Source organism: Heliangelus exortis, chromosome 24 (genome assembly GCF_036169615.1).
Source record: "Heliangelus exortis chromosome 24, bHelExo1.hap1, whole genome shotgun sequence".
NCBI lineage: Eukaryota > Metazoa > Chordata > Aves > Apodiformes > Trochilidae > Heliangelus > Heliangelus exortis.
In genome coordinates this window covers 4,579,821-4,607,279 of record NC_092445.1, presented here as the reverse complement: position 1 = coordinate 4,607,279, position 27,459 = coordinate 4,579,821, and the positions used below count along the sequence as shown (strand labels likewise).

The window sequence follows — 27,459 nt, the reverse complement described above, 5'->3', positions numbered from 1 at the left end:
TATCTTTGTTAATTAGCCCTTGCTCCCATCTTTCATTCAGTTCATGAAGCTGTACTTCCCTATTAGAAACAAGAGGAGTTGTGTGGGAACAGCTGGGCTCTCACCTCACCTCACCCCCTGCCCCACTGTAAGACTCAACCTGAAACTATTTCTGGAAATCTTTCTGTAGGAAGCAAAGTGGAAGTTGTTTGGTGCTGGTTCTAGGTGACTGAACAGCTTCAGCTGCTCAGGGTGCAGAGCTGGGCTGCAGGCAAGGTTGTATAATGTAGCCAAAAAAAAAAAAAAAAAAAAAAAATTAATGAAAATAAAGCACAGAAGGGAAAGTGAATCCCCCAGAACTTTGACTTAGTACCTCTTACAGGAGGATGTGGATCAGTAAGCAAATCTGCTGGGCTGCAGGGAACAAGTGAGCTGGGTTTGAAGAGGAAAGAGTCACCAGGCTGGTGGAGGAAGGACACTGATAACAGGACAAAGGCACAGCTGAGCCCACCTTTATACAATAAGTTTTTATTGGTGTTTTGTCAATACAATCAAGTACTGTAGTTTTAGTTCTGAAGAGAAGGCCAGTTTCTGATCACAAAGAGTGCATTTTAAACCAACTTTTACTATGACAGACAGTGCATGTAATAAGTATTTACAAAACTAAAAACCTCTATATACTAGGTTAGAAATGAAGATACTAGAGGCAAATTTAAAAAAAATAGTAAGAATTTGTATATAAAAATGCACATTGTAATGCAGTTTTCATAATTAAAAATAGACATACTCCATCCAACCCAACCTTTTTTTATTATTGTGATTGAAACCAAAATCCCATGCACTCACACACACGACAGAAAATAATCCTTTCTGCTGGCGAATATCAGGTACTCAGCACTCCAGAAAAAAAAAAATCCTTCCTGACAGTGTCTGGTTCAGTGAACAGCCCTCCCTCATCCTGTGCATCGTTTTTCTTCTTTTTTTTTTTTTTTTTTTTTTTTTTTTCTTCTAGCCTAACTCTATGTGCATGTAATACCTTTGCCTTTCAATTACTGTGTAAATGTAACAGGTTATATAGCTGCAGAAGGTTGATTATGGTTTATGCTCTGCACGTGAAGGGAAAGTGAGATTGCAAAACAATATCTACAGCACTGAAGGAGTCAGCGTCCCCCTGCGGTTATGGTGAGTGTTTGTGTCATTGTTTTGCCAGCCAGAACGAGAGGTTTTGAGTAAAACAGGACAAAAAGAGATGGTGTGGAGGTTAGAACACAGTATAAATAAGTTGCTTTGCTGAGGAACAGGGTGAAGCTTCTGCCCTGGCGCGTCACCGGGACGCGAGGAGCTCCTGGCCCTGCTGCAGGTAGTCTGGGTGCCTTGCTGGCTGTGCCACCAGCAGTGCCACCAGCAGTGCCACCAGCAGTCCCACGGTGGGAGCCAGACCCCACTCTTGGCCAGGGCCTTGCCTGGCACCAGCTGGAGTCCATTGCTGTTCTTCATTTGACATATTTTGATAATAATGGAGACCCAGGCCCCAAACTAGCACCCTCCCCTCGAGCCTGGGTCTTGAAGAACACACCTGAGCCTCCGTTTCATTTCAGAGACTCTGTATGACTCCTGTTTCTGCTGGGAAATCACCTGTTACAATCAAAGCCAAAACAGCCCTGAAGCCCCCAGCAGACAGGAGTTAAAAACATCTACTGGGATCAGGCCCTGGGGCAGCCTTTCAGCTTGAGAAGGTTTTGTTTTTATATGAAACTTGCAGCTTTTATGTAGAGAGAATCCCCATGAGGGGACAGTCCAGCCCAGCCCTAGCCAGGCAGTAGCTGGAGCACTGGCTGTCCAAGTGGACATTTCTTCATTTCAGGGATAGGTGTGTTTGTAAAGGGAAGCCCTGGATGGCAAGAGGCAGAAACACAGGACAGGCTTAAGGAGGAAAACAAACAAACAAACCAGAAACAGAAAAAGAAAAGGTGTTTAAATATCTTCTACAGTCCATCTGCAGAGCAATCCCAAGTCCCATTCTTAATACATTTCTTTGGCCATAGAATAGGCTTTAGGAGAATTTAAGGGTAATAGTTGCTCATCTGGTGACCAAATTGTTCTTTTTTCTCAGGGATGTGCCTTTGCAGAGGGACATGCACTGTAACACGTGGGGATTGACTTCAGCAGCGTGCTACTTGCCTGGGATGAAAAGAATCACTTTACTCTAAGTGCAATCATTTTTCTACCATGAGAAAATCTGCAAAGCAACAAGGTTCAGTTGCTCCCTCGAGCAAAGGACAGAGCAGCCAAGTGGTCAGTGTCTGTGCATACCTTTCCCAGAACCTTGTAGCTCATACTCAGGTCAGTAACATTTCAAGCATTAGTGAGACAAGTGGTAACAACAGACAGATGTGATTTTTTTTTTCTTTTCTTTTTCTTTTTCTCTTTTTTTTTAACCTAGGTCACAGACTGGCACCTGCAGTGGTGCACTGTTACAGGTACATATTGCACTAGACTTGTAAATAACATTGTTAAGTAGATAATAGCACCGTTGCAAAATGACTGAATGGAAAGTTAGAACAAGCACTATTTTTTTTTTTTTGTTTTTCTTAATGAAAAGGTCCCCAGAGAAAGGAGTGATACCAATGCGAGAGTTTACACATCCCAAAATAGTGAGACAGTAAAAGCAAGTTGTCCTTAAGTGGCACTTCCAAGAAAGCATAAACTAAACCTTCTGTCAAACCAGGCTGGAAGCACCGTAAGCCAGGCTTGCAGTGCCCTCCTTGTGCTGCCAAAGAATGAGATGTTCCCGAGGCCAAGCAAGTCTCTGGGCTGCAAGGAAGCAGGCAGGGCAGAACTTCCCCTTGGACTTTTCAGATGAATTAACCCCAGAGAGGATCCTTGTTCATCACAGAGTCCCAGCTTCCCTCAGTGGCTTTGGCACAGGCTGTCTGTCATCCTCCCAGATACCAGCTCCTGGATGGTTTTTATTCCTAAAGGTGCTGGGGGCAAGGGTTAGGAATAATATTTACTTCTTATAAGAAGGTGCTTATGCAAAATGTTCCACTTTTTATGATTATAAATCCAGCCACACTGAATCCAGAGTGAACCAGGGAGACTGCCTCAAAGCACAGTCTGAAAAAATGGGCATCAGCGAGACTGGAGCTTGGGCATTGGATGGTTTGGGAAGGAAATTTCTCAATCCATCGTGGATCTCCGCTGCTGTACAGGATTGGGTTAAGTGCCTGGGACCCCTGTGCTGGTTAGCAAATATACCACCCATTACAACAGCTGAATTTATTTGACTAGTACTCAAAATGGGAAACAAGGGCACTGGATTATAGACCAGAAGGGTCTGATCTTCCAGACGAACCTCTCTGGGTCACAGAGCAGTTTACTGCAGAGCCAGATCCTTGCCATCCTAAGCACTTTCCTGCGTTTGATGTACAGTCACTAGGGTAAAATTTATTCCAAATATGCTTTGCTGGGGAAGTGACTCCTCTCCCTCCCCCAAGAAAGAAAGAGAGAAAGATCTCTCCTTTCCAATCACCCTCTTGACTCAAGGATCAGACAGCGTGAAGCAAGGTCCCACGACAACGGCTTGCTCGTTCTTCCCAGTGATTTTTCTTCTTTCGTATCAATTTTAAAAAACTTTGTTATCAAAAAAAAAACCCAAAAGACAGTTTATGGCTAAAGTGGATGAAAAGGAAACACGCCCAACAGCTGTTATGTGGGGCAGAGCAGGAATCCAGAGAAGGAGGAGTGGATGTATTCCGTGGAGTACAACCCGTTGGCTTGGTCCGAGGGCATTTGTACCCAGACTTGGTCGTTCTCCTTGAGTTCGAGCACGGCGCTGCCTGAGGCCTGGTCCAGGTAGCCCTTTTTGTACTCGTCGTAGGTGTAGGTGGCGGGCACGTTGTTCTTGTACAGGGCCACCCAAACGTTTGTCCCTTTGACGTGCACGTGGTAGGCAAAGTAGTAGATGCCAGATACGGGGCAGGTGAATATCCCGGTGACCGGGTTGTAGGCGTTGTGCCCGTTATACAAAGTCCGGTCAAACTTGACCGGCATGCCCGAGGCGGGGAAGGGGGAGGTGAGGATGGCGGTGAACGCGGGCGCGATCCTGGCGGAGATCTCCCCGCGGCCGTACTGCGGTTTTCCCGGTTTGCCGTTCCCCAGCACGGCTCCCTCCACGCCGCCGTCCGGCAGGTGCAGCCCCGCGATCCCCGTCTCGTCGAACACCCCCGGTGCTCCTGGTGGCCCGGGTGGCCCCGGTGGGCCCGGTGGCCCATTCAGCCCCGGTGTTCCCGGCATTCCCGGGGGACCGATGGGTCCGGCCATGCCGGGTTCCCCTGTTTTCCCCTCGCCAGGAACCCCGGGGAGCCCTGGCTCCCCTTTCAGTCCTGGTAACCCCTGAGGCCCCATGGGACCTGCAGGTCCTTGCAAGCCTGGGATGCCAGAGGGGCCCCTCAGCCCCGGCTGCCCCGGGATCCCCCCGTCGCCTTTCGGCCCGGGGCCACCCGTTAATCCTGGCACCCCAGGGAGGCCAATGAACCCTGGTTCTCCTTTGGGGCCCATTGGGCCGGGAGGTCCCTGCGTCCCAGGCAGGCCCCTTTCTCCTGGCACCCCTGGCTTCCCCGCAAAGCCGTTCAGGCCCTGGTCCCCACGCATCCCTGGCATTCCTGGGGGCCCACTTGGCCCAATGTCACCTTTGGAGCCGGGCAGCCCGTGCTTGCCTGGCAGACCCATGGACCCCGGGGGGCCCGGTGGGCCAATGATGCCAGCGGGACCCGGCTCACCTGGCTCCCCATCAATGCCAGGTTCCCCCTTATCACCAATGGCTCCTGGTGCCCCGGGCTGCCCACGGTCTCCTTTTAGTCCAGGCAAACCTGGCTTCCCATATCCCGTCGGGCCCGGCAAACCAGGGAGCCCGCGGATCCCGGGCTCTCCCTTCGGCCCCATGGGGCCCTGTATCCCCGGCACCCCCGCAGCACCTGGGACACCGATCCCATCAATGCCCGGGGGGCCTCGGGGCCCCATGGGACCAGGCTCCCCACTGATGCCGGGCCCACCGGGGGGGCCCATGTCCCCCTTCTCCCCTGGTGCTCCCGGCAGGCCGTCAATGCCGGGTTTTCCGATGCCGACGGGCCCTGGCGGCCCTGCAGGGCCAGGAGGACCCCCATTCCCCCGGGGCCCCGGGAGCCCTGGTTTCCCCACACCGTTCTCACCCTTCATCCCCCTCTCTCCCCGGGGACCAGGCTCTCCCTTTGGGCCGGGCTCACCCCGAAACCCAGGCAGCCCTGGGCCACCCTGGGGGCCCGGCTTCCCATTGACTGAGATCCCAGCTGGCCCCGGGAGCCCTGGGGGCCCGGGCAGCCCTCTTGGCCCTTGTTCTCCTCGCATGCCAGGTTCACCCTTGGCTCCGGGCATCCCTTTCATACCCGCCTTTCCAGGGAGTCCTGGGATGCCGGGTTTCCCAATGCCTGAGAAGCCGGGGGGCCCAGCAGGCCCAGGCTGGCCGTGCATTCCTGGCTTCCCCGTGCCCGGTTTTCCTGGGTACCCGGGGGGCCCGGGGGGTCCGCGTGGGCCGGGCTTCCCTGGGGGTCCTGGCTCTCCTTTGAGGTCCATGGGCAGCAGCGGTGGCATATCTGTGGAGAGAGGGGACACGGAGCTTTAGTGGCGTGGCAGTGGAGGGAGGAGCGTGGCTGGTGCGTGATGGCCTCGGGGTGTTAAAGCCAGGGGTCTGCCCTTGGAACTGTGCCCTTCTCTAGCAATGGTTTCATTTAAAAATGGCCGCAGTGGCTTCATCCGTGGGACTCTGTTGAGGCAAGACCTTGGCCAGAGCCCAAGGTACAAATTGAAGCCTTACTCATCCATTCCTCCGTGGAGAATGTCAGCAAGGCCAGCGATCGCCAGTGGCTCTGGCAGTGTTGGTTGCTGATGCCCTACTGTGGGGGTTTTTAGGAGCTGGATTTAAACCTCCTGCTGCCTCATTTCTCAGCAGCCTCGAAAGCACCGTGGGATTTGGCTGCTCCTGCCTGGGTTCAGCCAAGGGGATGGCAAGAGAGAGTAAAGACAGAGATAATCCCTCCATCCCATCCCTCGAGTCCAGGGCCTCAGGAGACCTTTAATCCTTTTGGATTAAAAAAAAACCTCTTGGACATGTACTTCGAGACACTGAAGAGGTGATTCGTGCATGGGATAAGACATGCCTGCAGCACTGGTTGGCTCAGCTCCTGTGTCCAGCAAGGCAGAGAAAAACTCACCAAAAAGAAAAAAAAAGCGCTGAGGATGGAGGAAAAGCCAATAGCTGCGAGGGAAACGCAACCTCAGTTAGGTCCAAATGAGTCAGCCCAGCTGGGAATAGACTGTAACCACTTGACATTTAAAGAATTTATAGAGGTCTTTTGCAAACGGATATAAGAAAGAAACTAATGGGCTGAGAGACTACAAAGCTGAGGAGAGCCAGATTACATGCCCACCACAGCTCTGTGCTTAAAGCACAGACGTGAGCATAAATAAATCCTTGGGGCCAGCCCAGGCAGGGTGTCACTTCTCACATGACACTGGGAATGGGTGAGAGGATAAATCTGACAAGATTTTGGGAAGCTTGAAATGAAGGAAATATTTGTCAGTGGCATGTACATGGGACTACGATTCTAAATGTGAAAGGCAGAGGAGAGAGGGTCTGGACAGCTTGGTCAGATTTGGTTAAAACTGTTGGATGCTTGGGTCAAACTGTTGAATGTTTCAATTGGGAACAGATTTACAGGAAAGTTTCTGGGATGGGAATGGATCCCATCTGGGGCAGAAGCAGAGCAGGAGGCAGTGAGCCCCAGCATGGCACTGAGGAGGGGACAGGGGGTCCCCAAGGTCTGCCCAGCCCCCAGCATGGGCATCCAGTGTGCTGAGCCAGGCCTGGGGAACACAGACACAGGAGCTCTGGAGCTGCCATCGTGGAGATTTTCTCAGTGGATGGGAAAAGATTAGGGGAGATTTGGGACACGTGAACAGAATAACTGCAGCAGCAACAGGCACGGCTCCGGAGCACGGGCAGCGTTACCTTTTACCTCAGCAATTAGCTGAGGCCATTTCCAAGCCTGGTGCCTGCTTGTTTTTCTTTTGGGAATGGAAACATTTGCAGAGCTTATCGACATATCAAATCCTGGCCTGCATCCGAGGCTGTAACAGAGGTCACTTGCCTTTGGAAATTAAGGAAAACTTGTCTGACACGGACATTGCCACTGGATTTCTGCAAAGCTCCTGCTCCTTGCCCCAGAAAACGGTGTGGGAAAAAAGGCAAGGGGGATGCAAAGTTTTGCACTAAAGCAGATTTCTGGGGTTTGAATTCTGGAAAAATTTTTGTTCAGAAAATCATTTCAATGTGGTCCCTCCTTTTTTTTTTTTTTTTTTTGTTTTTTTTGGGTTTTTTTGGTTTTTTTTGGTTTTGTTTTTTTTTTGTTTCTTCTTGCGAAGGTTTGAAAATAATTAGTTTTCTAGGTCATTTTGCATGGAATCAGAATAAGGATCTACAGCTGAGCCCACGAAGGAAGGAAAAAGCACACACACAACTCTCACACAAGGCAGCGGAGAGAAACGCCAGGCGGGAGCTGCCAGCTCGCAGGCGGCCAAAAAAGCAGACGGGAAAACCAAACCGGGGACGTTAGGAGAGAGAAACTGGGACATTGCAGCCCCAGTGGTATCCGATTTCAAAAGACCATGTCTTACCACAGACGCATGTCTCAGAGCCCTGCATTTCACAGCAGCAGCATGGGGTTATGTGTTCCCCTCGAAGCATGAACAAAGCTGCCATGAATGCTGATGCGGGGAGCCAGCTGGGGCAGCGGGAAGGGGAAGGAGCAGGCACGGCCCTCGCAAGCTCTCGCGTGGGCACCACGGAGCTTTTCTCCTCCTGTGGGGTACGGGCATGGCCGGGTGGGTCCTGCAGCCCCTCTGGAGCCGCGTTTGTCCCGGTAAGGACCCCTGCACATCCGCAGGAGAGACCCAGCAGCAGGGACCGGCCAGCAGAGGAACGATCCAGCAAGATGGGAAGCGGTTCCTGGCCACGAGCAGCGGGGTCTGGCCAGAGCCGTCGGATGACACTGCAGGAAGGAGAGGTTGGCTGCTCCATGGCAGAGCCGGGCTCAGCTCCTTCCAGCGCTGCTGCCAAGCTCTGTCTCGTGAGAGTGAGATCCAGAGGCTGACACGGCCCTTGCCGGGGAGCAGCGCTACTGCAGCTCCGTCCCCATCTCCCGCTGCTGCCGGGGCTCAGCCGCATCCCGGACTGCCGGAGCTGCTGGGAGAGGGGAGCGGGCTGCGGGAAGCAGCCTGGAAGTGGAAAACAAAGTTTCCCCATCAGCGGGAGCTAAGGGACTTGGAGGCCTCTTGGCCACACGCAGCAATCAGCAGGGACCCAGCGGTGGTTTTACCTGGCTGCAAACTGCACTGACATGGTTCTAACCAAGCCAAACTAAATCCCAGTGTGCAAATACCTGCTTCTAGGCTCTCAGCACTGTAGCATTTAGCAGCATCTCCTGCCTCCATGCACCCAGGGAGTCTGGTTTTGGGTCAGAAAAGGTGTCTTGCACCCCGAGGGAGCCGACCGTCTCTCACTACATGGCTCCCACAGGTTGCTGGCAGCCCCCTGTCCTGGTTTGGGCCTGGTTTGGTTAAACCATGACACCCCCCCCAGCCCCAGGGCCTGGCCTGACCCCCAGGCAGGGGTCCCAACCCTGGGGCAGCAAGGGGGGAGCCCTCCCAGCTCCCTGCCAACTCGGGGTAACCCAGAGGGGCACGGCACGGCCCTGTGCTGTCGCGGCCAGTCAGCTGAGCTCCCTGAGCAGGGCAGAAAGCCAGCAGGGATTTTCCTTGCCAAATTAGAGGTTAAGCAGAGATGGGAGCTCGGGTGGGATCCAGGAGGCACTGACTTACCAGACACAGCCCTGCAGCCGGTGGGTCAGGCTGCAACAGCCCCGCTGCCTGCATCCCCCTGTTCCCATCTCCCTGCCCGTCTTCTCCTGATCTCAGGGGCCTTCTGTGCTCTCCTCTGCCTCAGTGTCTCTAAACCCATGCTCTGTCTTACCTGGCAAAGCTCACACCCAAACTGCACCTTGCAAAGCACCCAGCACACCCACTTCTCTCTCCACCAGGGTTAGCAGGTGGTGCTGCTTCCAGTGCATGGGAAGAAGGGAGAAAAAAGAAGGAAAACCAGCAGGGAGATATTTGAATCCTGTCCCACCAGCAGCTGAAACGTTCCCGTGCTACGCTGGAAGGTTTTGTCTCTGGCTGGGATTCAGGGAGCAGCTTTGCAACAGCTGGGAAGGGGGCAGGGAGGTGGGGGGGCTTGTAGCATGCTTCAGCTCCAGGTTTTGCTGTGTGTTTTCTGACATATGTGCTGAGCTGAACTCCTGATAAGCCATTCAGCCCAGCAGTAAATCAGCTGCCGGCAGCCAAAGCTTCTCCAGTTTCTCCTCGCAGAGCCAAGACTTCAGCTCCCGGGAGGGTCTGTGTCTGTGTGAACCTGCGGGGAGGGCTCTGGCGCCTCTTCCCAAGGGTCAAGAACCAACCCAATGGGTTCGGGCACCTGAACCCCAGCACGGCACGGGCTGGTGCTGGGAAAAACCTTGGGGAGTGCTGCCTTGGGTGTCGAGGAAAGGTCTCTGGCTGGGCTGGCAGCGCTGCATGCAGCACATGTTGCTGGGTGGGGAGTGATTTACCGTGTGTGGGGTTCCTGGTGGCTGCTCTCCAAGGGAGGGAATGTCTCTCCTGCTCTCCTCTCAATAGGCTGGAGCTCAGCTCCAGTCTTGACCTCTTCCCTTTCCCAGCGGGTGTGAAATGCAGACAGGGAAAATGGAGTAGGTGGAGGAATGGAAAAAGCCTCACCGGGATGGCTCAAGTTGAGCTGCAGCAGGGGATGGCGGCTTCTCCCCGGCAGCCGTGGCCCCGTGTCCTCCCACCCCCCGCAGAGCACGTCCCTTACCCAGGTACTGCCCTTTGCCTTCGCGGAAGGGGGGTCCCAGGGGTCCCTTCACCATGGGCTGCATGTACTTCACTTGGGCATAGCCCCCCACGCCTCCTCCTGCCGCCGAGCGGAGGCCGAACACCAGCACCAGCACCACCAGCACCGCGGCGTCCGGCACCATCCTGCTCCCCACTGCTCCTGCGGACAAAGCGACAGTCAGAGCGGGCACCCACGGCCCTGTCTGCACCCTCTATCCCACGAGGATTAGTCAAGACCCAGGGAAGGATCTGTGTGAAAGAAGGACTCCCCCGAATTTGCCTTTTTTTCTAGATCACAGCTGTATGGAACGTGTTACCCTTCCCAACATGCGCCAGTGGGAGATGCGCACGGGAGCCCTTGGGGAGGAAAGCTCCCAGGTGTCTCACCCTCTGCCTTAAGTGCCTGTTTATTTAAAATAAATACCCTATATAAATATACTTTAACAACTTTTCCTGCTCCAGCTCCACGCGTGGAGCTGCAAACAGATTGATCTGCAAAGAACATTTATTTTTGGAAGCTTAAATAGCACGTGATACCAAAGACCTCTGCTGTTTCTCTCTCTTCTCACAATAACTGACCGGTGGTGGTTATTAATGAGAATTAATCCCTCTGCCTCTCCCGCCGTGGAGCAGGGGCAGGGCTGCTGTGCACTGGGATTTGATCGGAATTTCCTGAATTGCTTTTGCTGAAGCAGCAGTGAAGAAAAAAAAAAAACACGCTGTAGACAGGAGGAAAAAACCTAAAAAGCCCCCGAATTAAAGCAAATTAAGTAAAGGCTGAGGGGGACCCCTGGCGTGGGATTGCTTGGCAGGTTTATGGGGGTCTTCAGTGCTGAGGCAGCCACAGCTGCTGCTGCTGCCCTGCCCGGTGTCCCTGGGGATGGGGTGGATGGGGACAGGGACAGCTCTGCCACTGGTGGCACGGGGGGCCCTGTGTGGCTGCAGGTGGCCATGACAGATGCTGGGAGATGCTCAGCTCTGCCTGTCCCGTCTGTGTCGTGCCCACCAGAGCAGAGCCCAAGGGACACACGTGACAGCCACCGAGAGTGGGCAGAGCCTCGCCAGCGTTATTGTTTTTCTGTCTTCGGGGTCGAGAAGAGGAACGCTTATTTTTATGAAGCATTATTTTACAAGGATTTGTTTAAGGGAAAAAGAATCCTCTTTTAAGGGATTGCAGCTGTAAAAATACAGTTTCTGTTAAATAAAAGAGGAGAACAAACCCCTGAATCAGCTATTTATTTGTTTTCCTTACCTGGTGTGACCCCGGTGCCTCTGTCTCTCTCTCCCTCCCTCCCCAGCTCTTTCCTCCCACCTGGGCTTTATTCCCCCCGTGACCATTTTCAGGGGATGCTCCGCTTGGTCCAACCTCAGCCCTTGGAGAGACAAAGGACTGGGGGAACCCGAGAGGACAGGGCAAGGGAGGACAAGGTTATCCTTCTGCTTTGGAAATGGTTTTGTTGTGCCCTGGATGTAAAATCCAATCCCCCCACCCTGCACCAAGGCGCCCATGTGTGACCCAGCATCTCCAGCTCAGCTCCTGTTCTTTCTCCCCAGGTCTGTATGGGCTGTCCCACCTGCCCTGGCTCTCCCTTGGGGTTATGGGGCAGCAAGGGGAGTCTGGCCTGAGCCCCCCAGGCACATGTCTCTGTTCCACCAGGAAAAGGGGTCTCTGGTGCTTTGCTGTCGCCTGCAGCAGTACCCAGCACCAGGGCAGGAGGCCTCACATTACCCAGGCTCTCCAGGCAGTGATTTAATAAGAATAAAATGGAAACATCTGGAGTCTCATATGATGGATCAAGTGTGCACAACACGCCTGTGAAGAGGCTCTTTCATGCCTGAAATCTCCTGCATTATGGAATTATTATTAATCACAATGTGTGGATGTAAGATGTCCTAATCTCCCAGGGCAGGTTGCAAACGATGGCTGGTTCATGGTGTGGCCATGGACACGGTGGCTACAGCAGGTGTCACCTGCCTGTCCCACGGGGCTGGGACCTCTGCGGTACAGCCAGCAGAAATCCCATGAGGAATCACTTTCCTCCTGCCTGGAGCAGGGAAGATGCTTTGGGGGCTCCTGAGCGTGGCCCCTCCTGCCCTGGCCTTGCAGTGCTGCTCCCCGGGGATGCTGGAGCAGGGATGTTGCTCGGCAGCACCGCTCAGCCCCAGAGGGAGCAGCCACTGCAGCAGCTCAGAGACCCTTGGCAGGGCTTCAGAGCAAGTGTCTGCTCCCCTGGCAGCCGGTGAGCAGACGTGTTAAAAACCCCTGGCACGCAATGAAAGCTCCGGCAGAGGGGAAAAAAATCTCACACTTAAAGCATGAGAAAGGAGACAAGAAATGTCACCTTGTTCTCGCAGAGGCACGGGGGCTCCAGCCCATGCTGGCCCCGTTGCTCCAGGAACAGTCTGTGGCTTGTGCTGGTCACCCAAGTGAGCTCCTGAATGTTCCCAGGGATTGGAGGGCTACTGCCATCCACCTCTCCCCACATCATCCCCCTCTCCCAGCACCGTCTGTGTGGCTCAGCCCCACGCAGGGTGGGTGACTGTCCCATGAGCAGCACATCCCTGCGCTGCCCTGCACGCACAGCCCGGGCTCGTTCGCTGAGCTGCAGCTGATTTATGGCCCCTGTTATTTAAATATTAATTATGGGCCTGGCAGGCAGGCACCGTGCCTGCTCCCTTCAAGGCTAATTATTTTTTAAGTCAATATATGTGATCCACGGGGGATCAGCGATTGCGGTTGAAGGTCAGTAAAATGCAGAACTTGTTTAAACACGGCAGTAAAAGCGCAGCCGGTGCTGGGTGCGGTGTGCTGCTCGCTGGCCCAAGCCCCAGCTCTGTCCCCAGATCACACCCGGGGCCACGGCAGCCCCCACGGGGGTTTGCAGGGTCACCAGGACAAGCCCGGACGGGGCCTCCAATGCACTTGAACCGCACGCACGGGCTCGCTGGTGTGCCTCATCCCTATCCCTGTGCTGTACACGGGGAGCAGGGGACAGGGGCAGCACCTCTGGGAGGGGTGTCAGGAGCTCATCCCACTGGCACCTCGCAGGCTTGCGTGGCCCAGGTGGATGCTGCAAAGAGAAAGCTCTGAGAAAGCAGCCAGGGTGCATGGGTGGGCTGGAGCAGCGCAGACTTGGACGCCTCCGTGTCCCATCGAGCTGCTCCATCCTCCGGTCATTGACAATAAAAAATAAAGCAGGGAGTTTTTCCAAGCCCAACACGGGGCTGGGCTGGCTCCAGTGAGAGGTAGATGATTTCGTTTGCACTACACATGCCTTAAAAATAATAATAAAAGGAGTAAAAAACGCAAAGCGAGCTATTGAAACGCAGAGTGAGCACGTTGTTTCCGTAGGCTGGGCTGCCAGAGCCAAAGGCATCAGGCAGCAGCCCGGCCAAGCAGCACCCGAGCACGGGGAGAGTCTTGGCACCAGCCCGGCCTTAAATGCGCGACACCTGATCCCATCCAAAGCTGCCGTACACGCCGCACGGCCCCAGCCTCGCCCGCCCTCGGCAGAGGGAACAAGAAAACATTTTCCTTGACGAAAGAAAAACACCCCACCCCATCAGCAGGCAGCCACCCCCCACCCCTGCAGCGCCCGCGCCCGGCCCTGGCACAGCACGGCGTGGTGTGGCACAGAACAGCACAGCATGGCATATGATGCCCATGGCACATGATGCCCGTGGCACACACTGCCTGTGGCACACACTGCCTGTGGCACACACTGCCTGCAGCCAAGGAGCTGGGGTCTGGTGGCAATGGTGACAGCAAGGTTGGTGCTACCGCTCGCTCCTGCAGCCATGAGGTCAAGGATCAGCTCTGGTGAAGCTGTCCCTGGGGTCTGGTGGCCACCAAACCACTTAGAGACCTGGATGGAAACCTCTGGGTCACCACTGGCTCAGACCTGGATTTGGGTAGAAAACCACAGCCTGAAGCCTCAGACCAGCCCCAGGGTGTGTGGCTCAGCCTGGCTCACCCCATCCCCGGGGTCCTCTTGCCAAAACACATTTGGGAATTCCCTTGGGTGCACATGGAGGCCAAAGAGACCCACAGAACATGTCCCACTCTTCGCCCACAGAGGGTTTGTGTGCCCCCAGCTCCCCAGTCCATGTTCCTCCCCCTGCCAGCCTCAGCCCCCCCAGCATACCAGACTGTGCAGCACTAATAGCAGGGTTGCCTGCCAGGTGCATAGTTTGACCAGCCGGATCACACACGCCAAACCACAGGTATTTTATGAGACGTTTCCTGTTATGAAGACATTTTTGTGGGGATTCATTTTATTTCTTCCCTTCTTCTTCCCCTCTCCTTCTCCTCCTTCTCCTCCTCCCAACGGGAGGGTGGCTTGCCCAGGGGCCAGCAGCAACACCATCCCAATAGCCAAAAGCTGGAGCAGAGCAAGGGCAGGAGTGAGGACACACAGTAAGGACAGTGGGGCCATAGGGCCCTGTCCCCTTCCCCACCCCAGCAGCTACCAGGCAGGGTCCAGAGCCCTCTCCTCTGTGCAGGAAGTTCTGCTGGGAAGTGGATGCTGTTCACCCCTGCAGGGTCCATGGGGCAGATGCTGCTTTACCCCTGTGGCTCCTGTGCAGAAATAACTTTATATCCCAAGGGGCATCATGCAAAGGAATCTGCTGAGCCTGGGGGGACCTGGAGACACACTCAGGGAGTGTGCAGACAAGTGGCCATCAACCACAGATGAAGGGGAATGGGTGATGGAGGAGCAGTGCGAGCTGCAGTGGCTTTGAGCTCCCCCTGTCATAGGCTGCCACCTCCTCCTCCTATCCGAGGCCCTGCGGCAAGCACAGCAGTGGTTTTGTCCCCTTGCTCAGCATCTGGTCATCCTTCCACCCTCCACTGCTCCCGGCTGCTCTCTCAGCTGCCCATATATGACGGCAAATTTGTGAGCTGCTGCAAAAACTTCATCTCAAGTGTGAAACGCCAAGGAACATAACCCCGGCCCCCGCCCCCGCCAGCGAGCCTGGCTGCCCGGGATGGGAAACTGTTTATCCTAACAGTCATTTTATTTTAACGTCAGGGGTTGAAATTCTGTCTCCCTGGTTTTGCTGGTCTTTTGATCTCCATTTCCTCTCCTCTTCCAGCTTTTTAAAAAAACCCAGGTGAGCCTGCCTGCTCCTGGCTCCTGCTTCCTCTCTGCCCACAGCCTGCTCAGACAGGCAGCCCCTGCCCCAGCAGCTGCCCTGCACACCCTTCCCACGCACATCCCACACATCCCTCTGCCAAACCAGCTCCATCCTTGGAGCAGGATTTCACCATTTGGTGGGTGACAGGGCAAGAACCCCGGTGGGGTCACCCCAGGCTGCACCAGCCTCCCCCCATCCCCTGCAAACCCTTCCATTGTCCTCAGCTGCCACCTCTCCCCATCCCGCTGGGTCAGCCACGGCCCCTGGGGACTGGGTTGGCCACATGCACAGTGGTCACAGTGGCCACAGGTGACAGAGACCAGTGCCCCGGGCAGGTGCTGTGTCACCGGTGGGCTCCAGGCACAGGGTCCCCCCCCAAGCCAGCCGCTCGCTGCTTCTGGGGTTAGCAGCGGGAAAAATACTGTTTATGCTTCTCTAATATCTGCCTTCTGTTTTGCATTTGCCGTTTCTTCAAAGATAGGGAGCCGCCTCTGCCAAGATTCCTGAGGAGATATCCTCAGCAATGCTGACCACGCTCCCCACCACACTCAAAGAAAACAAATGTCAGGCCAAGGATTGATATGAAATAGTTTAAAAATGAGAAAAAGCTGCCTTAGAGCTAGGTTTACATTAAAATAAATTTCAGGAGCAGGAGCCTCGGCTGCATCCCTCCCGGCGAGTGGGAGGGGGTGCAGGGATAGGGTTACCTGCCGGGACGGTGCCGCTCCAAAAGCTGCCCTGGGCTGGGCGGTACCGGCTGCACCCTGACCCACACCGGGCGAGCCCGGTGCTTCCCACCAACACCTCTCAGGGCAGCACAGGGACAGTGACCCCCAGCACTTCCCACCCCGGGTGCTTGCTGACCCGGCAAGACCCTTGTCTGCCACAGCCAGAATCCTCCCCCTCCCTCTGCCCATCCCATCCCATCCCATCCCATCCCACCCTGAAGCTTTGCACCAGCTTTGCTGGCAGGGAGCTGCACACACGTATCCATGCCCCGGCGAGGGCTGGAGCATGGCGCTTCTCAGGCAGCATTTTAGTTTATGTTATTTAATTTAATTTAATTTATGTGAGCTGATGCGAGATCCCAGCGAGCCTGAGGTGTTCAGTGGAAACTCTGACAAGACGCTTCCATAAACCACGCTCCCGCCGCCGGGCCGGCGCTGGCCCCGCGCTGCCGGCTTGGGTTTCAGGTTTTCCCCGTGCTCCATGATGAGGGATTCGGCGGGGCCGGCGCCGTCGTGGGTGCGGAGCTGCCGCGCAGCTGCGGTCCCCGGGCTCCGGGTCCCCATCCCAGCACTGCTCCAACACGTGCCTTCCCGTCGGGGCGGATGCAGGCTGGGTAAAAATCAGGCTGAATTTTTTTTTTTTTTTCCCCCAGAATTTCATTTGGAAAAAATTTGCCCGGCGCCATCACAAGATGTTTCAACATCGCTGAATCAGCTGTTTTGATTTTTCAATTCAAAATTTTTGTTGGTTTTTTTTGTTTGTTTGTTTGTTTGTTTGTTTTTTTTGTTAGTTTCCACATTTCCTTTGTCTCGGAGCCGAAAGCCTCTCAGGGAATTCCAGCAGCCTGGCGTTCCTGGGGATGACGCCAGAGCCCCTTTCCCTGTGAGCCCTGTGCCTGAGGCGGCAGCGAGTCCTGCAGACGGGTGCTGTGTCCCGGGGGGGCACAGGGAGCTGCTCACCCTTCCCACGTGTCCCATCTCTCATAAACAGAGCTTCCAGCCCCAAGCAATGCCAACGTGCAGCTGCCTGAAGCCACAGTCTTATTACCAGGCTCCCAATTTCCAGAGCAATCAAGTCCTGCATTTAATTAATCTACTGTCTGGGACTCCAGACCCCTTGCCCTGTCTGGACCCTGGTGCCCACAGACCTTGGTCACACCCCCCCCGCTGAGGGGTTCTGGGGTTCAAGCATCAGTGGAAATCAGTGAAGAATATGCAGAATATTTTGTTAGTGGAACCTATTTCTGTTGGAGGTGCCAGCCCGCGGGCAGTGGCACTCAGGGCTGTCCCCGTGTCCCCCCAGTCTTCTGGGAACACATTTGCTGGAGGAAGGGATGGAGCCCACAGGGATGGACAGAACCAGCCCTGGCACGGTCGGTGCCCTTCTGGACCACCCCTCCTTGCAGGGGGACAGTCAGCCCCAGAGGACACATCCATGAGGATGCTGGAGGGAGCAAGGACACATCCCGGCTGCCCAGGGCAGCCCATCCCGGTGCTGCAGGAACATGGGGGGTTAGGGATGGGCGCCGGGAGGGGGGGTCCCTGTTCCCCACCCAGCCTCGGGGCTGCCTCTGCCAACATCCTGGCCACGCGCGGTGGCTATTTTGGGAGCTTTCAGCACCACCCAGAGAGGTGTCCGACGCTTTTATTTATAAACCCCCTGGCTCTCGTCCAGCTCCAGCCGGCTGCATGCAGGGAAAAGCCCAACGGAGCCAAGACAAACAGAGCCAGCAGCATCCTCGCACGGCAGGAGGTAGCGCCGAGCAGGCCAAGGATGCTCCAGCGGAACCGCCCGGCCCTGGACTGCCCGGCGGGACGGCTCAGCCCGGCACCACGGCTCCGGGACCGGCACCGGGCCGGCCACAACACCAGGCTGCAGCATCGCCTGCACGACTGCCCTGGGTGGTCCTGTGTGTGCTGCAGCTGCCGGGGGCTTCCAGTGGGACCTCCTGTGCTGCCCCCAGCACCAGTCCCGTGCCAGGGACCCACGTGTGTGGCACAGAAGCACCCATGTCCCACTCTGGGTGCTTCAGAGCCACTGTGGGAAGCCCTGATGCTGCAGCTGCCCCCTGCTCCCCCCCCTGGCTCCCCAGCTGGTACTGGAGGGGGGAATACCTTAAATACCAGCTGGGCCCAGAGCCCTCGTGCCCAGAGGCTGGGAGGGATGCAAATCCTGCAGCTCCCACGGGGTTTGGGTGGCAGGAGGTGATGGTGAAAGTCCAGCCCCATGCGAGGGGACAAAGGGGCTGCCCCACAGATGGGCTCCCCCCCTGGCACTGGCTCCATCCTCCAGCAGCACAGCAACAATCAGGTTATTGTCAGCAGGCTGATGGGGACATGAGTGTGCTGGGAACCCAATGACCCCAGAGCTCTCTGCCTGTCCCACCAGCTGTCCCAGCCCCAGCTAATCCCCTAAGATGCCCCATCAGCATGGCCACAGCCTGCACAGGGGCACAGCAGCTCCCTGCCCCCCAGCTCCCTGTCATCTCCAGGCACCCTCTGGGGACAAAGGCTGCAGTGACACGGCCCAAGGTGGGCGCAGACAGAGGCACCACCAGCTCCAGTCACTTCAGGGACTCAGCTAATGGGGTCCATTTGCTGGGTTGTTCTTGGAATAACAAACTGTATCATCCAAAAAAGCCAAACCACAAAAAGGGGATGGGCTTGCAGCCCAGCTCACAAAAGCCCCTTGTCTGGAGGCCCCCTTGCACTCCCCGATTTCCCGGAAAAAAATCAATTTAACCAAAATAAGCAGCACACCCAGCCCTGGGCTCCCACACTCGCCCTGTCAAACCCACCAGCCCAGCTGGCAGCTCCCTGGGCATCCCCCAGCCCCATCTCTGCCACGGAGCTGCTGACCTCTCCTGCTCTGGTGCCACCAAAACTTCACACACCAAGAAGGGAAGGGCAGCTCTGGCTCCATCAGGGCTTGTGCAGGAGTGGGGAAGAGTGAGCCATGGACTTCCCCACAGCGAGATGAAAGATGATGTTTGACACCTGCTAAACCCTCTAATCCTCCTCCACTCATCCCCAGCAGCTCGCCAGCGGGCTCAGAGCCCACCAGCCAGGGGGAGATGGATTTCCAGCACATGAGCCTTGCTGGCAGCACTGGTGTGTGCTGCAGGGACCCATCCCAGATCCCAGCCAGACGGATCCATTGTCTTCCTCCTGTTTTTAACTCCCATGTCCCACTCCTCTGCTGCTAGCTGGACCCCTGAGGTCACCAGGGAAGTGCCCAAGGTCACAGGTGCCCATTTGCACCCTAAGAGGAGGGGTTTCTGGAGGTGCCCAGCTGGGTGCTGTCCTGGGAGGTGACGAGGGGAAATGGCTGAAGGGAGGGGACTTAAAAACACCCTTCCCAGTGGGGCTGCCCTCTAAATGGGATATTTGGACCCCGGGGATCAAACCTCACTCCATGCTGGGAGCCCCATGGCAGCTGGCCCCAGAGGGATCTTGCTGTTGGGAAGGGGACCCTGCCACGCCTCCAGCAGCCCCACAAGAAGGTGCACAGAGGTTTGCTTCTCTCACAGCCGTTGTCCTCAAACCTTCACATGCAGGGCAGGAGCACCAGCTGCCAAACCCTGACCAGCCCCTAGCACCCAGCCCTGCCAGGTGCCCCTAACTCCCAAACTCACATCAGTTATTTCCAACCTGACACCTCAGCAAGTCTGCTTGGGTTTCAGGCCAAGTCTCATCCCTGGACCAGTTGCCACCAGCCAGGGGACTCAGACAGAGAGTTTGTGTCACCCTGCACCTCTCCCCCATGCAGAACATCACAGAACATGGGCGCCAGTCTGGGACACAGCCACGCTGGCATTTTCCTGACCTTTTGAGGACAGAAGGGCCTGAGCTCCCACATCCCTAGGGAGCACAGGATGCGAGGGGGTGGCTGCCAGAGCCCCACACCCAGCTGTGGGCAGGAGGGTTGACTCCAGCATCTCCCAGCCGGGTGCTCACCCAGAGCCAGGGCCAGCAGAGCTCCCATCCTCACAGCTCGGCTGCCGTGGGACATGCTCTGCCTGCATTCCTGCCCTAAGTACCACGGATTTGCTGTGCTTTATGAAAAACGAAAAGAATGTTTTAAATGAAATTAATTCTTACAGACCCAAGATTTCATAAAAGTGCTGCCTGGGCACAGTTTGGCACTGGCCTGCTCCTGTTCTCTGGGGGCAGGAAAATACCAAGCTTGGTATAAAACAATTACAAACTGATTGTCCAGCCCTGCTTACAACTGCTTGGAGGAGCTCTGGGTTCTCACCCTTGCTCTGGTTTCTGTTTGGTGGTAGCATCACTCGTGGTCTTCAAGAGACAGCGACAGGAGGATGCGTAACAGAACATGGGCAGATGTGACCGGGCACAGGAGCAGAGATGGACACCACCACCACCTCATCTCACACCAGGGCCCTGCCACATCCACTTCCCAGCCAGCATGGCACGGCATGGCATGGCCAAAGTGTAGGTGTGACACTGATATTTCTGTACCAGGGGAGGGAAGGAGTGAGTGGAGGTTGGAGAAGCGGGTGCGGAGCTGTCGGTGTTCAGTGCAGCCCCAGCTGATTCCTTTGGAAACCAGGAGGGGTTCTGCTGCGGTGCTGCCTGCCTCTCCCTTTCATCTTTACTTTATAAAGCCAGTAAATTAAACCCATGAAGCCACCCAAACCCTGAGGCAACACTCTGCTGTCCTGCCAGCCCCTGTGCCAGGGATGCTCTGCAGGACGCAGCTCTCGCTCATGGCCGGAGCACTCGCAGCTGCTCTGACCTTGTTATTTATGTAATGCAAAGCACCATCCTCATCTCTTCATGCATCATCCACAAGACAGCAGCCCAGGATCCCCCAGCATCTCCCTCAGAGGTCCATGGGCTCACAGACCCTCCTGCTGCCACGGCAAGGGGGATGCCCCAGCCCTGCATCACCCACCCTGGTGCGGTTTGGGGGCTGCTCACCCCAGGGGCTGTGGACTTTGCCTGCCTGGCTGGTTTTAGCCTGACCCCTTCAGAGCCCAAAGCTTCTGAAATAAAAGGCAAAGAAAAGACAAAAGTATCGCTGCTGTAATCCAAAGCCGGGACCTGCAGGGATCTGCCTGTGGGCTGTGAGTGCCAGACTGGCAATATCAGGAAATATGAAGAAATAGCAATAAAAGTAGCTTGTTCCTCTGGGGTGGCTGGCTGGCTTACAGGACACTGGAGCAGCTGAGAAATACCTTCCTGTAGTCATTGACAATGCATGTTTGAGGCTGGAAATATGCTTGTCTGGCAAACACCCACATGTTTAACCCCGGTGGGTGGCAGCAGCTCACCCCGAGGGTGCCAGAGCAGAGCCCAGGGCTCCACAGCCTCCTCAGGCACACAGGCAGGGACCTGGCTGCCACTGAGCCTGAGCAGGACGTGAGGATGATAAGTGGCAAGTGTTGAAATTAAAGCCACAGGGAAAGCAAAGGAGCTGCTGCAGCTCCCCTCGGTGCCAAGCCTCCCAGTTCCTTATCAGCGTTTCCCTGGAAAGGTGCCTGTGTTGTCCTGACACCAAATACTCTCCCTGCAGCCATCCCCAGCTCCTCTGTGTCACTTGCAGCACCCCATCACTCCAACCCTGATGCACACCCTGGATTCAGACTCTTGCCCCTTGGAGCTGAGCCTGGAGCAAAGCCAAAATCTCCAAAGAAAAAATGCAGCCAGCGCTTCCAAGTTTCGTGGTAAAACCACATGATTTTGATGGGAAGCCATAAATCAGTCCCAGGCTCTCTCAGCCTCTGGTAACTTCTTAAAACAAACCTGGGCTGAATTTTAGGACTTGTAATGAAATCAGAAAGCAGGTGAATTGGCCGCAGGCTTTCAGCATCTCTGTGAGTGTTGTGCACAGAGCAGCCTCAGATGCCCTGGATGACCCTGAGCCTCAGCTGAAGGGGCTCAACTCTTCCTTAAAGATGGGGCACAACCAAAGCAACTTCCATTTTCTGCAGGTGAGAGGTTGATGTCACTTGTGCCCCGAGCACTTCTCCATCCCTGAGGCAGCACTGGGACCTGCCTGGGAACACAGGGGCCACCTCCCCACTCTGCCTGCAGCCATCCCTGCCTGGGGTTTTGCAGCAGAAGGGGTAAATCCTCACCTGGCTGTGGGCATCGGGGCAGTTATGTGAGGTGGTCTGGCCACGGGGTCTTGGGTTTCGGTACAAAACAAAGAGCAGGCTCTTATTTGGCTAATGTGCCTCCGAAGAAAGGCTGTATCCTTGTTTGCTCCCACTGCTGCATTGTCTGTGGATAAAGACAGGGGACAGATCTCATCCGATACCAGCAATATCATCTCATCCATCTGGACAGGGCTCTGTACGAGACCCTGCTTTAGAATTTAGATCCCTGGGAACTTGGAAGGCAGCAGTGAAACAAAACCCTCAGCACGAACAATAAAGAGGCTCTCGGCAACGGCCGGAGAGATCTGCAGGGCAGCACTGCCAGATCCCAGGGGTCCAGCACTTCTGAGCTGCTCAGGTTTGCAGCAGGTTTGCAGAACTTTGTACGGGTTTGGGCAACTCCTGAGGCTGCATCCTGCCTGGGGAAAGCAGAGTTTGTGCTGGGAATGCTGCACTTCCATGCAAGAAACGGGGACTCTGCCCTTGGGTGAAGAATCCCCAGGCTGGGAAAGCCCTGGTCCCACTGCTTTGCACCCACAGCAAATGGACATGGACACCCTTCTCCTCCTCCCTGGATGCTTCTTGCCAAGCCCTGTCCTGGCCAGAGGCGTCTGGAAGAGCCTCTGAGGACAAACATCTCCAGATGGCCCAGAGGGACAGGCTCAGCCCCAGGGAAGGCTGAGGCGATGGGACTCGGCTGCTCTGCAGATTTTGGCTGCAGTCTCTGCCTGTGATGTGCAGCTCTGCTCCATGAACTCAGCTGACACCGGGGCTGGGCCACAGGAGTGCCCTGCAAGATGGGGATGGGGATTCAGCAGGACCCCCCCTGTAGCCACCAGGCAGGCAGGGATGTGGCTCTGGGGACAAAAGGAAAAGGAAAAACAGTTTATGGTGTCTGTGCCCCAGCCCAGGTGGCCAAGCAGCTGAGCCCTAACCAGGAGGGGACAGCCCAGGACAGACAGGATGAGGGGTGTCACCCTGGCTTCACCTGCCAGCTCTGCTCCCACAGGGGTGCTGGGGACACAGCCAGAGCCCCTCTGGGCACACAGCCCCTCTCCCCAGAGTGTGCAGCACAAGGAACCCCTGTGAGTGAAGGAGGGAGTGGGCACGAGGCAGTGCCCCCCTTTGCCTTTGTTAAGGAAGTTAATGAGGCTCTTTAATTAGCCAGTGACTGAAAACATGGGGGACAGAGCCAGCACATGCCCAGCAGAGCTGAAGGAAGGGGCTGAGAGGGAGACAGTTCAGTGTCTTTTTATCCCTCCCCCTCCTGAACTATCAGATTTTATTGTTACAGGCATTTTCTTTAGAGGAGGGGAATGGAAACTCTGTTCCTTCCTGAGCTGTGGACAAGCTGAAATAGGAGAGAAGGGCAGTGTGTGGTGCTGGGATGGCCCTGCAGCCCTCTCCACCAGGGCTAATGCCTTTCACAGGTGCCATTGCCCAAACACCCTCAGTCCATCATCCCCCCACGAGAAGCCCGATGCTGCAGGGGCAGAAAGAGGACACATGGGACCTGAGGCCCAAGCACAGGTGGTTTTGTCACTCACATCTCAGATCCCAAGAGGAGACAGAACTTTAAATCCAGGCGTTTTTTATCTCCACCTTCCCAGGAAAGACTGCAACGCCCGCCAGCAGCCCGGCGCTGGGATGCACCACGCAGCGCCCACATCCCGTGATGGATCAGCTCTGAAAACAACACCCTGCTAATCTTCCTCCTCAGCAGCCATAAAACTGTCTCTCCAGTTCTTTCGGAGAGGATTTACAGCCACTCAAACCATCCCAGAATGTCTGGTGGGCATCAGAGCCCTCTGGGGCTGCTGGCCCCATACCTGGGGGCACCCTGGCAGGGGGCAATGCCCCTGCACCTTGCAGCTCCCAGCTGCTCCGCCTGGTATCCCCCCAAACTTAAGGCTCCTCAAGGGACTTGGCAGCTCCCCAGGGCTGTGCCTGATCCCTGGAGCCTCCTGCAGGGGTCCCAGCCTGGCTGGGCTGAGCAGCACCCAGAGGGGGAGGGGGTTTCTCCACAGTGAAATGGGCAAAGCAGCCTCAGAGCAGGGAGTGGAGGGGAACCCTCTGGCAGTGTGATGCTGGCACAGCCCGGCCCTTCTCTGTGCTGCATGTGGCCTGGTGACAGGGGGCAGAGGGGACAGGGCCCCGTTGAGCACAGCCAGCAGCTTTGGTCTGAGCCTTGGTGACAGCCCCAGGAGAGGTGAAACGTGGGGGGCAGCATCTCACCCCCCACCCACCACTTCACCCTCCCATGCGGCTTTCTGGACACGTGACCCGTGAGGGTCCAAACCCTTTTGGTGCTGAGTGCTGGGGCCACCCTCCCACCCCCTGGCACATCCACACCAGGCCCCTCCAGCCACAGAGAAAACACCAACAAACACTTCCAGCATTGGGCAGTGGGAGTGTGAGGCTGCCCCCGAGCTCCCCCCGCGCCGTATCCGAGTGGGAAACCAAAAACCCGACGCAAGGCGAGCTGTGCTGAGCCCCTGCCAAGAGCCACGGACAGAAATATCCTTGATTTCACCAAGGTGTGAATAACTTTTGACACTTCTAGGGCTTATTGCCTTAAAAAAATCCCCCAGCAATCCCCATTCACACTCTACGGAGCTGTGTTTCATATGAATGGAATATATGAATCACTGTAAAGAATTTAAATGCTTCCCCGTACAAAGAAAAGCTCCCTCCCCGCCTCTGCTATTGCAGCCAGGCTCTGTGCAGCCTAAAACAAAGGCATGGCAGGAGATGGGGACAAATCCCAGTCACCAAACCACTGCTTCTGCAGGGCAGCTGGGTGGCAGGGGCAGAGAAGGCTCAGTGCAAGCCAGGCAGAGCTGGGCCCTCCACCACTTCAACCTAAACCTATTCTCCTGGCCACGGCTCTCATGTTTTCCAAAATCCTGCTGAGGTCCTGACAGCTCCCAGGTTCATGTCTCCGTGTGCCTTTCATGTTTCGGCTCAGCTCCCGGCCCTAAATGCCCATGTGCAGATTGGAAGAAGCAAATAAAGAAAATCACTTTATTGCCATTCCTCTGCCCAGGCATGCCGGGGCAATCGGCTGCCTCGCTGCCAGGGGGATGGGGTCAGCCTGGCTGATGGAAACTGGGCAATTCTTCCTGCCAGAGCCTACCAGTTTTTAACAGTCTGGTTTTCGCTGCTTCTTTTTCCCTTCCAAGTCAAGAGGGAGACGAGGAAAAATGTAATGGGAAGCCTGGCAGAGCCTGGCTGGGTTTCCAGGGGGATGTTTCCCCTGGCATCACTGCCTCTGCTCTGAGCGTTTGGTCGTGTCCGCAGCCTGGCAGCACAACAGAAGCCAAGACAGGGCTGGGGGCACCTGGGGTCTGCTCCATCCACCCACAGAGCTGAGGCAGAAAACCCAAACATGGCCAGAGATGGTCCCAGAGCCCCCGACTCCAGCTTCCCTGAGAGGGGTCACAGCCACCAGCCCTGCCGCCAGCTCCGTGTCCTAAATTTGCAGGATCCGGCTCTGAAAGGAGCAGCTTTGTTTCCCAGTGTCCCTCGCAGACAGATCAAAATGCATTTTTACAGAAGCAATAAAAATCCCAGGAATTCACCGGCCTTATGATTTATTAAACATGTTTCTTATAGCAAAGCTGCCCATAGATGAGAAAAATATCTCCGGTAGGTTATTGCCTTGCCTGGGGCTACTGTACAGGGGGGGATCTTTCCTGGATTGTTGGGGACAGTCAAAGCTGGGGACCCTGGTAGATCAGGAGACAACTAATGCCAATACTCTCTCAAAAAAAAAAATTAAAAAAAAAAATTAAAAAAAATCAACAAATAAATAAAATAATCACCTTGAATTTCCCAAGGTGTTTGTGGAAGGAGCTGTGGGTGCCTGGGATGGGTGCAGATGTTTGCAGCCACAGGAGGGAACAAGCTCCCAGCAAGACCAGGGCATCGTGCCGCGCCAGCGTGCCAGCAGTGGCTGTCCCAAAGGTCATAGCACTTTCCCCAAAACACTTTTGTTCTCACAAACTTATTTTGTAACAGTGGAAAGAAAGGGGTAACCATTCAAATGCTGCTCGGTCTGTCTGGTTCCCAAACACGAAAAAGCCTCTGGGTCGGGATCGTGGGGAACGACAGGCGATTAAAGTGGGTCAAGGGAAAAAGAAGGGATGACAAAAGGGAAAAAGAGCTCAGGAGAAGCATGCGGGCTCGGAGCTCGCCTGGAAAGAGGCGCTTGGAAGCGCCCGGGCAATATTCCCTTCTGCATGGGGAAAAATAATCAGAATTACCTGGACTCATGACTGAGAAATTAAAGCGATTTTCTCCCGTCCGAGCCCGACGCGACCCGCGGGAAGAGGCCAGGTGAGCGGGGTGGCAGGGGTGACCGGGGACACCGGGGGGAACAGGGCGCGGGGACCCCGGCGGAGCCCTTACCTCGGCGGAGCGCGGATCCCGGCGGAGCGCGGCTGGGGCGGGCAGGGGCTGGCGGCGGAGCGGCGGGACGGGACGGGACGGACGGGACGGGACGGGACGGGCACCCCCGGTGCGGGGCGGGGAGGGGCGGGCCGGTGCGGGGCGGAGCGGAGCCCGGCGGGGCGGTGCGGAGCGGACCGAGGTGCGGGGAGATGCGGAGCGAGCAGCGCGGAGCCGGGCCGGCTGCTGCGATTTCCTCCGTTTTCCTCCTTTTTTCAATATTTTCTTTCTTTCTTTCTTTTTTTTCTTTTTTTTCCTGCCCCCCTTCCTGCGCGGAGGTCCCGGCCCGGCAGCACTTCGCCGTTCCTCCGTCGGAGGAGGGAGACTGCGAGCAAAACGCATCAATAAAAGTTCGGCCCCCCCGGCCCCTCTGTAGTGGGAGCAGCGGGCACTCGGCCCCCTCCCCTCTAGCCCACGGGCACCACCCGGGACCCGCATCCCTGGGCCCATTCTGCCCAGTGCTCTGGGGATGATGGTGGCTGCAACATCAGCCCCAGTGGTACCAAAAGAGCCACTTTGGTCTTCAAAGGCCCAGGAGATGAGTGCTGCCGGCCTCCAAAATTGCCCTGGGAGGAGTGGGTTGGGGTTCAACCTTCTTACCCCCTTCTTGGGCCATCTGGCAGCCCAGGCCCTGCTCCCCCAAACCCACTGCCTGTTCCCTTCCGAGGGCACAGGGCCAGTCCTAGCAGGATTTGCTTAACCTGTTGCTCTGTCGGGGGGATCTCAGCACCCCAAAAATCCCGATGCCGTGAGCGGAAAAGTAGGGAAATACGGTGCGTGTGAAGCCAGGCCCTGCTGCCTCCTGGTTCAAACCCTACAGTGGGACAGAAGTGCCCTGGTCCTGCAGGAGCGGGAGGCTGGAGAGCATCCCCCCTCCAGCTTTTCCCAGCACCCTGTGTTGCCCATTCCCGGGCTGAGGAGCGATGGTGTCCCGCTGGCAGCCGCGTGCCTGGCACGGCCGGGACCCCTCTGGCACTGCCACACTGCTGGGGGGCACGGGCCGGGGTGCAGGGCCCCACTGTGCCCCGAGAGGCAGATTAGGGTTGCTCAGGCAACGG

General features: G+C 56.0%; 2 protein-coding genes across 4 annotated transcripts in view; both read right to left on the bottom strand.

Moving 5' to 3' along the window:
• Positions 1 to 27,459, bottom strand: part of PSMB2 (proteasome 20S subunit beta 2) — a 200,207-nt gene that overhangs the window by 146,453 nt on the left and 26,295 nt on the right. The window lies entirely within an intron of this gene.
• COL8A2 (collagen type VIII alpha 2 chain) lies at positions 487 to 26,501 on the bottom strand. Of its 3 annotated transcripts, XM_071767624.1 has the most exons (4): positions 26,363 to 26,472; positions 21,932 to 22,076; positions 9,941 to 10,120; positions 487 to 5,609 (listed from the first exon to the last, which is right to left on the bottom strand). In XM_071767624.1, the coding sequence occupies exons 3-4, from the start codon at positions 10,101 to 10,103 to the stop codon at positions 3,688 to 3,690; spliced, it is 2,085 nt and encodes a 694-aa protein (XP_071623725.1). In that variant the 5' UTR covers positions 10,104 to 10,120; positions 21,932 to 22,076; positions 26,363 to 26,472; the 3' UTR covers positions 487 to 3,687. The 3 variants fall into 3 exon arrangements, with proteins under 3 accessions (XP_071623725.1, XP_071623724.1, XP_071623723.1); XM_071767623.1 differs by lacking the exon at positions 21,932 to 22,076 and having other exon boundaries at positions 26,363 to 26,501; XM_071767622.1 differs by lacking the exons at positions 21,932 to 22,076; positions 26,363 to 26,472 and adding an exon at positions 26,218 to 26,344.

Bases quoted from the DNA above. Each gene is read 5' to 3' on its own strand.
- COL8A2 (XM_071767622.1), bottom strand. The intron at 5,610-9,940 runs GTAAGGGACGTG...CTCTCTCCACAG, and splicing joins AGGCAAAGGGCAGTACCTGG to ATATGCCACCGCTGCTGCCC.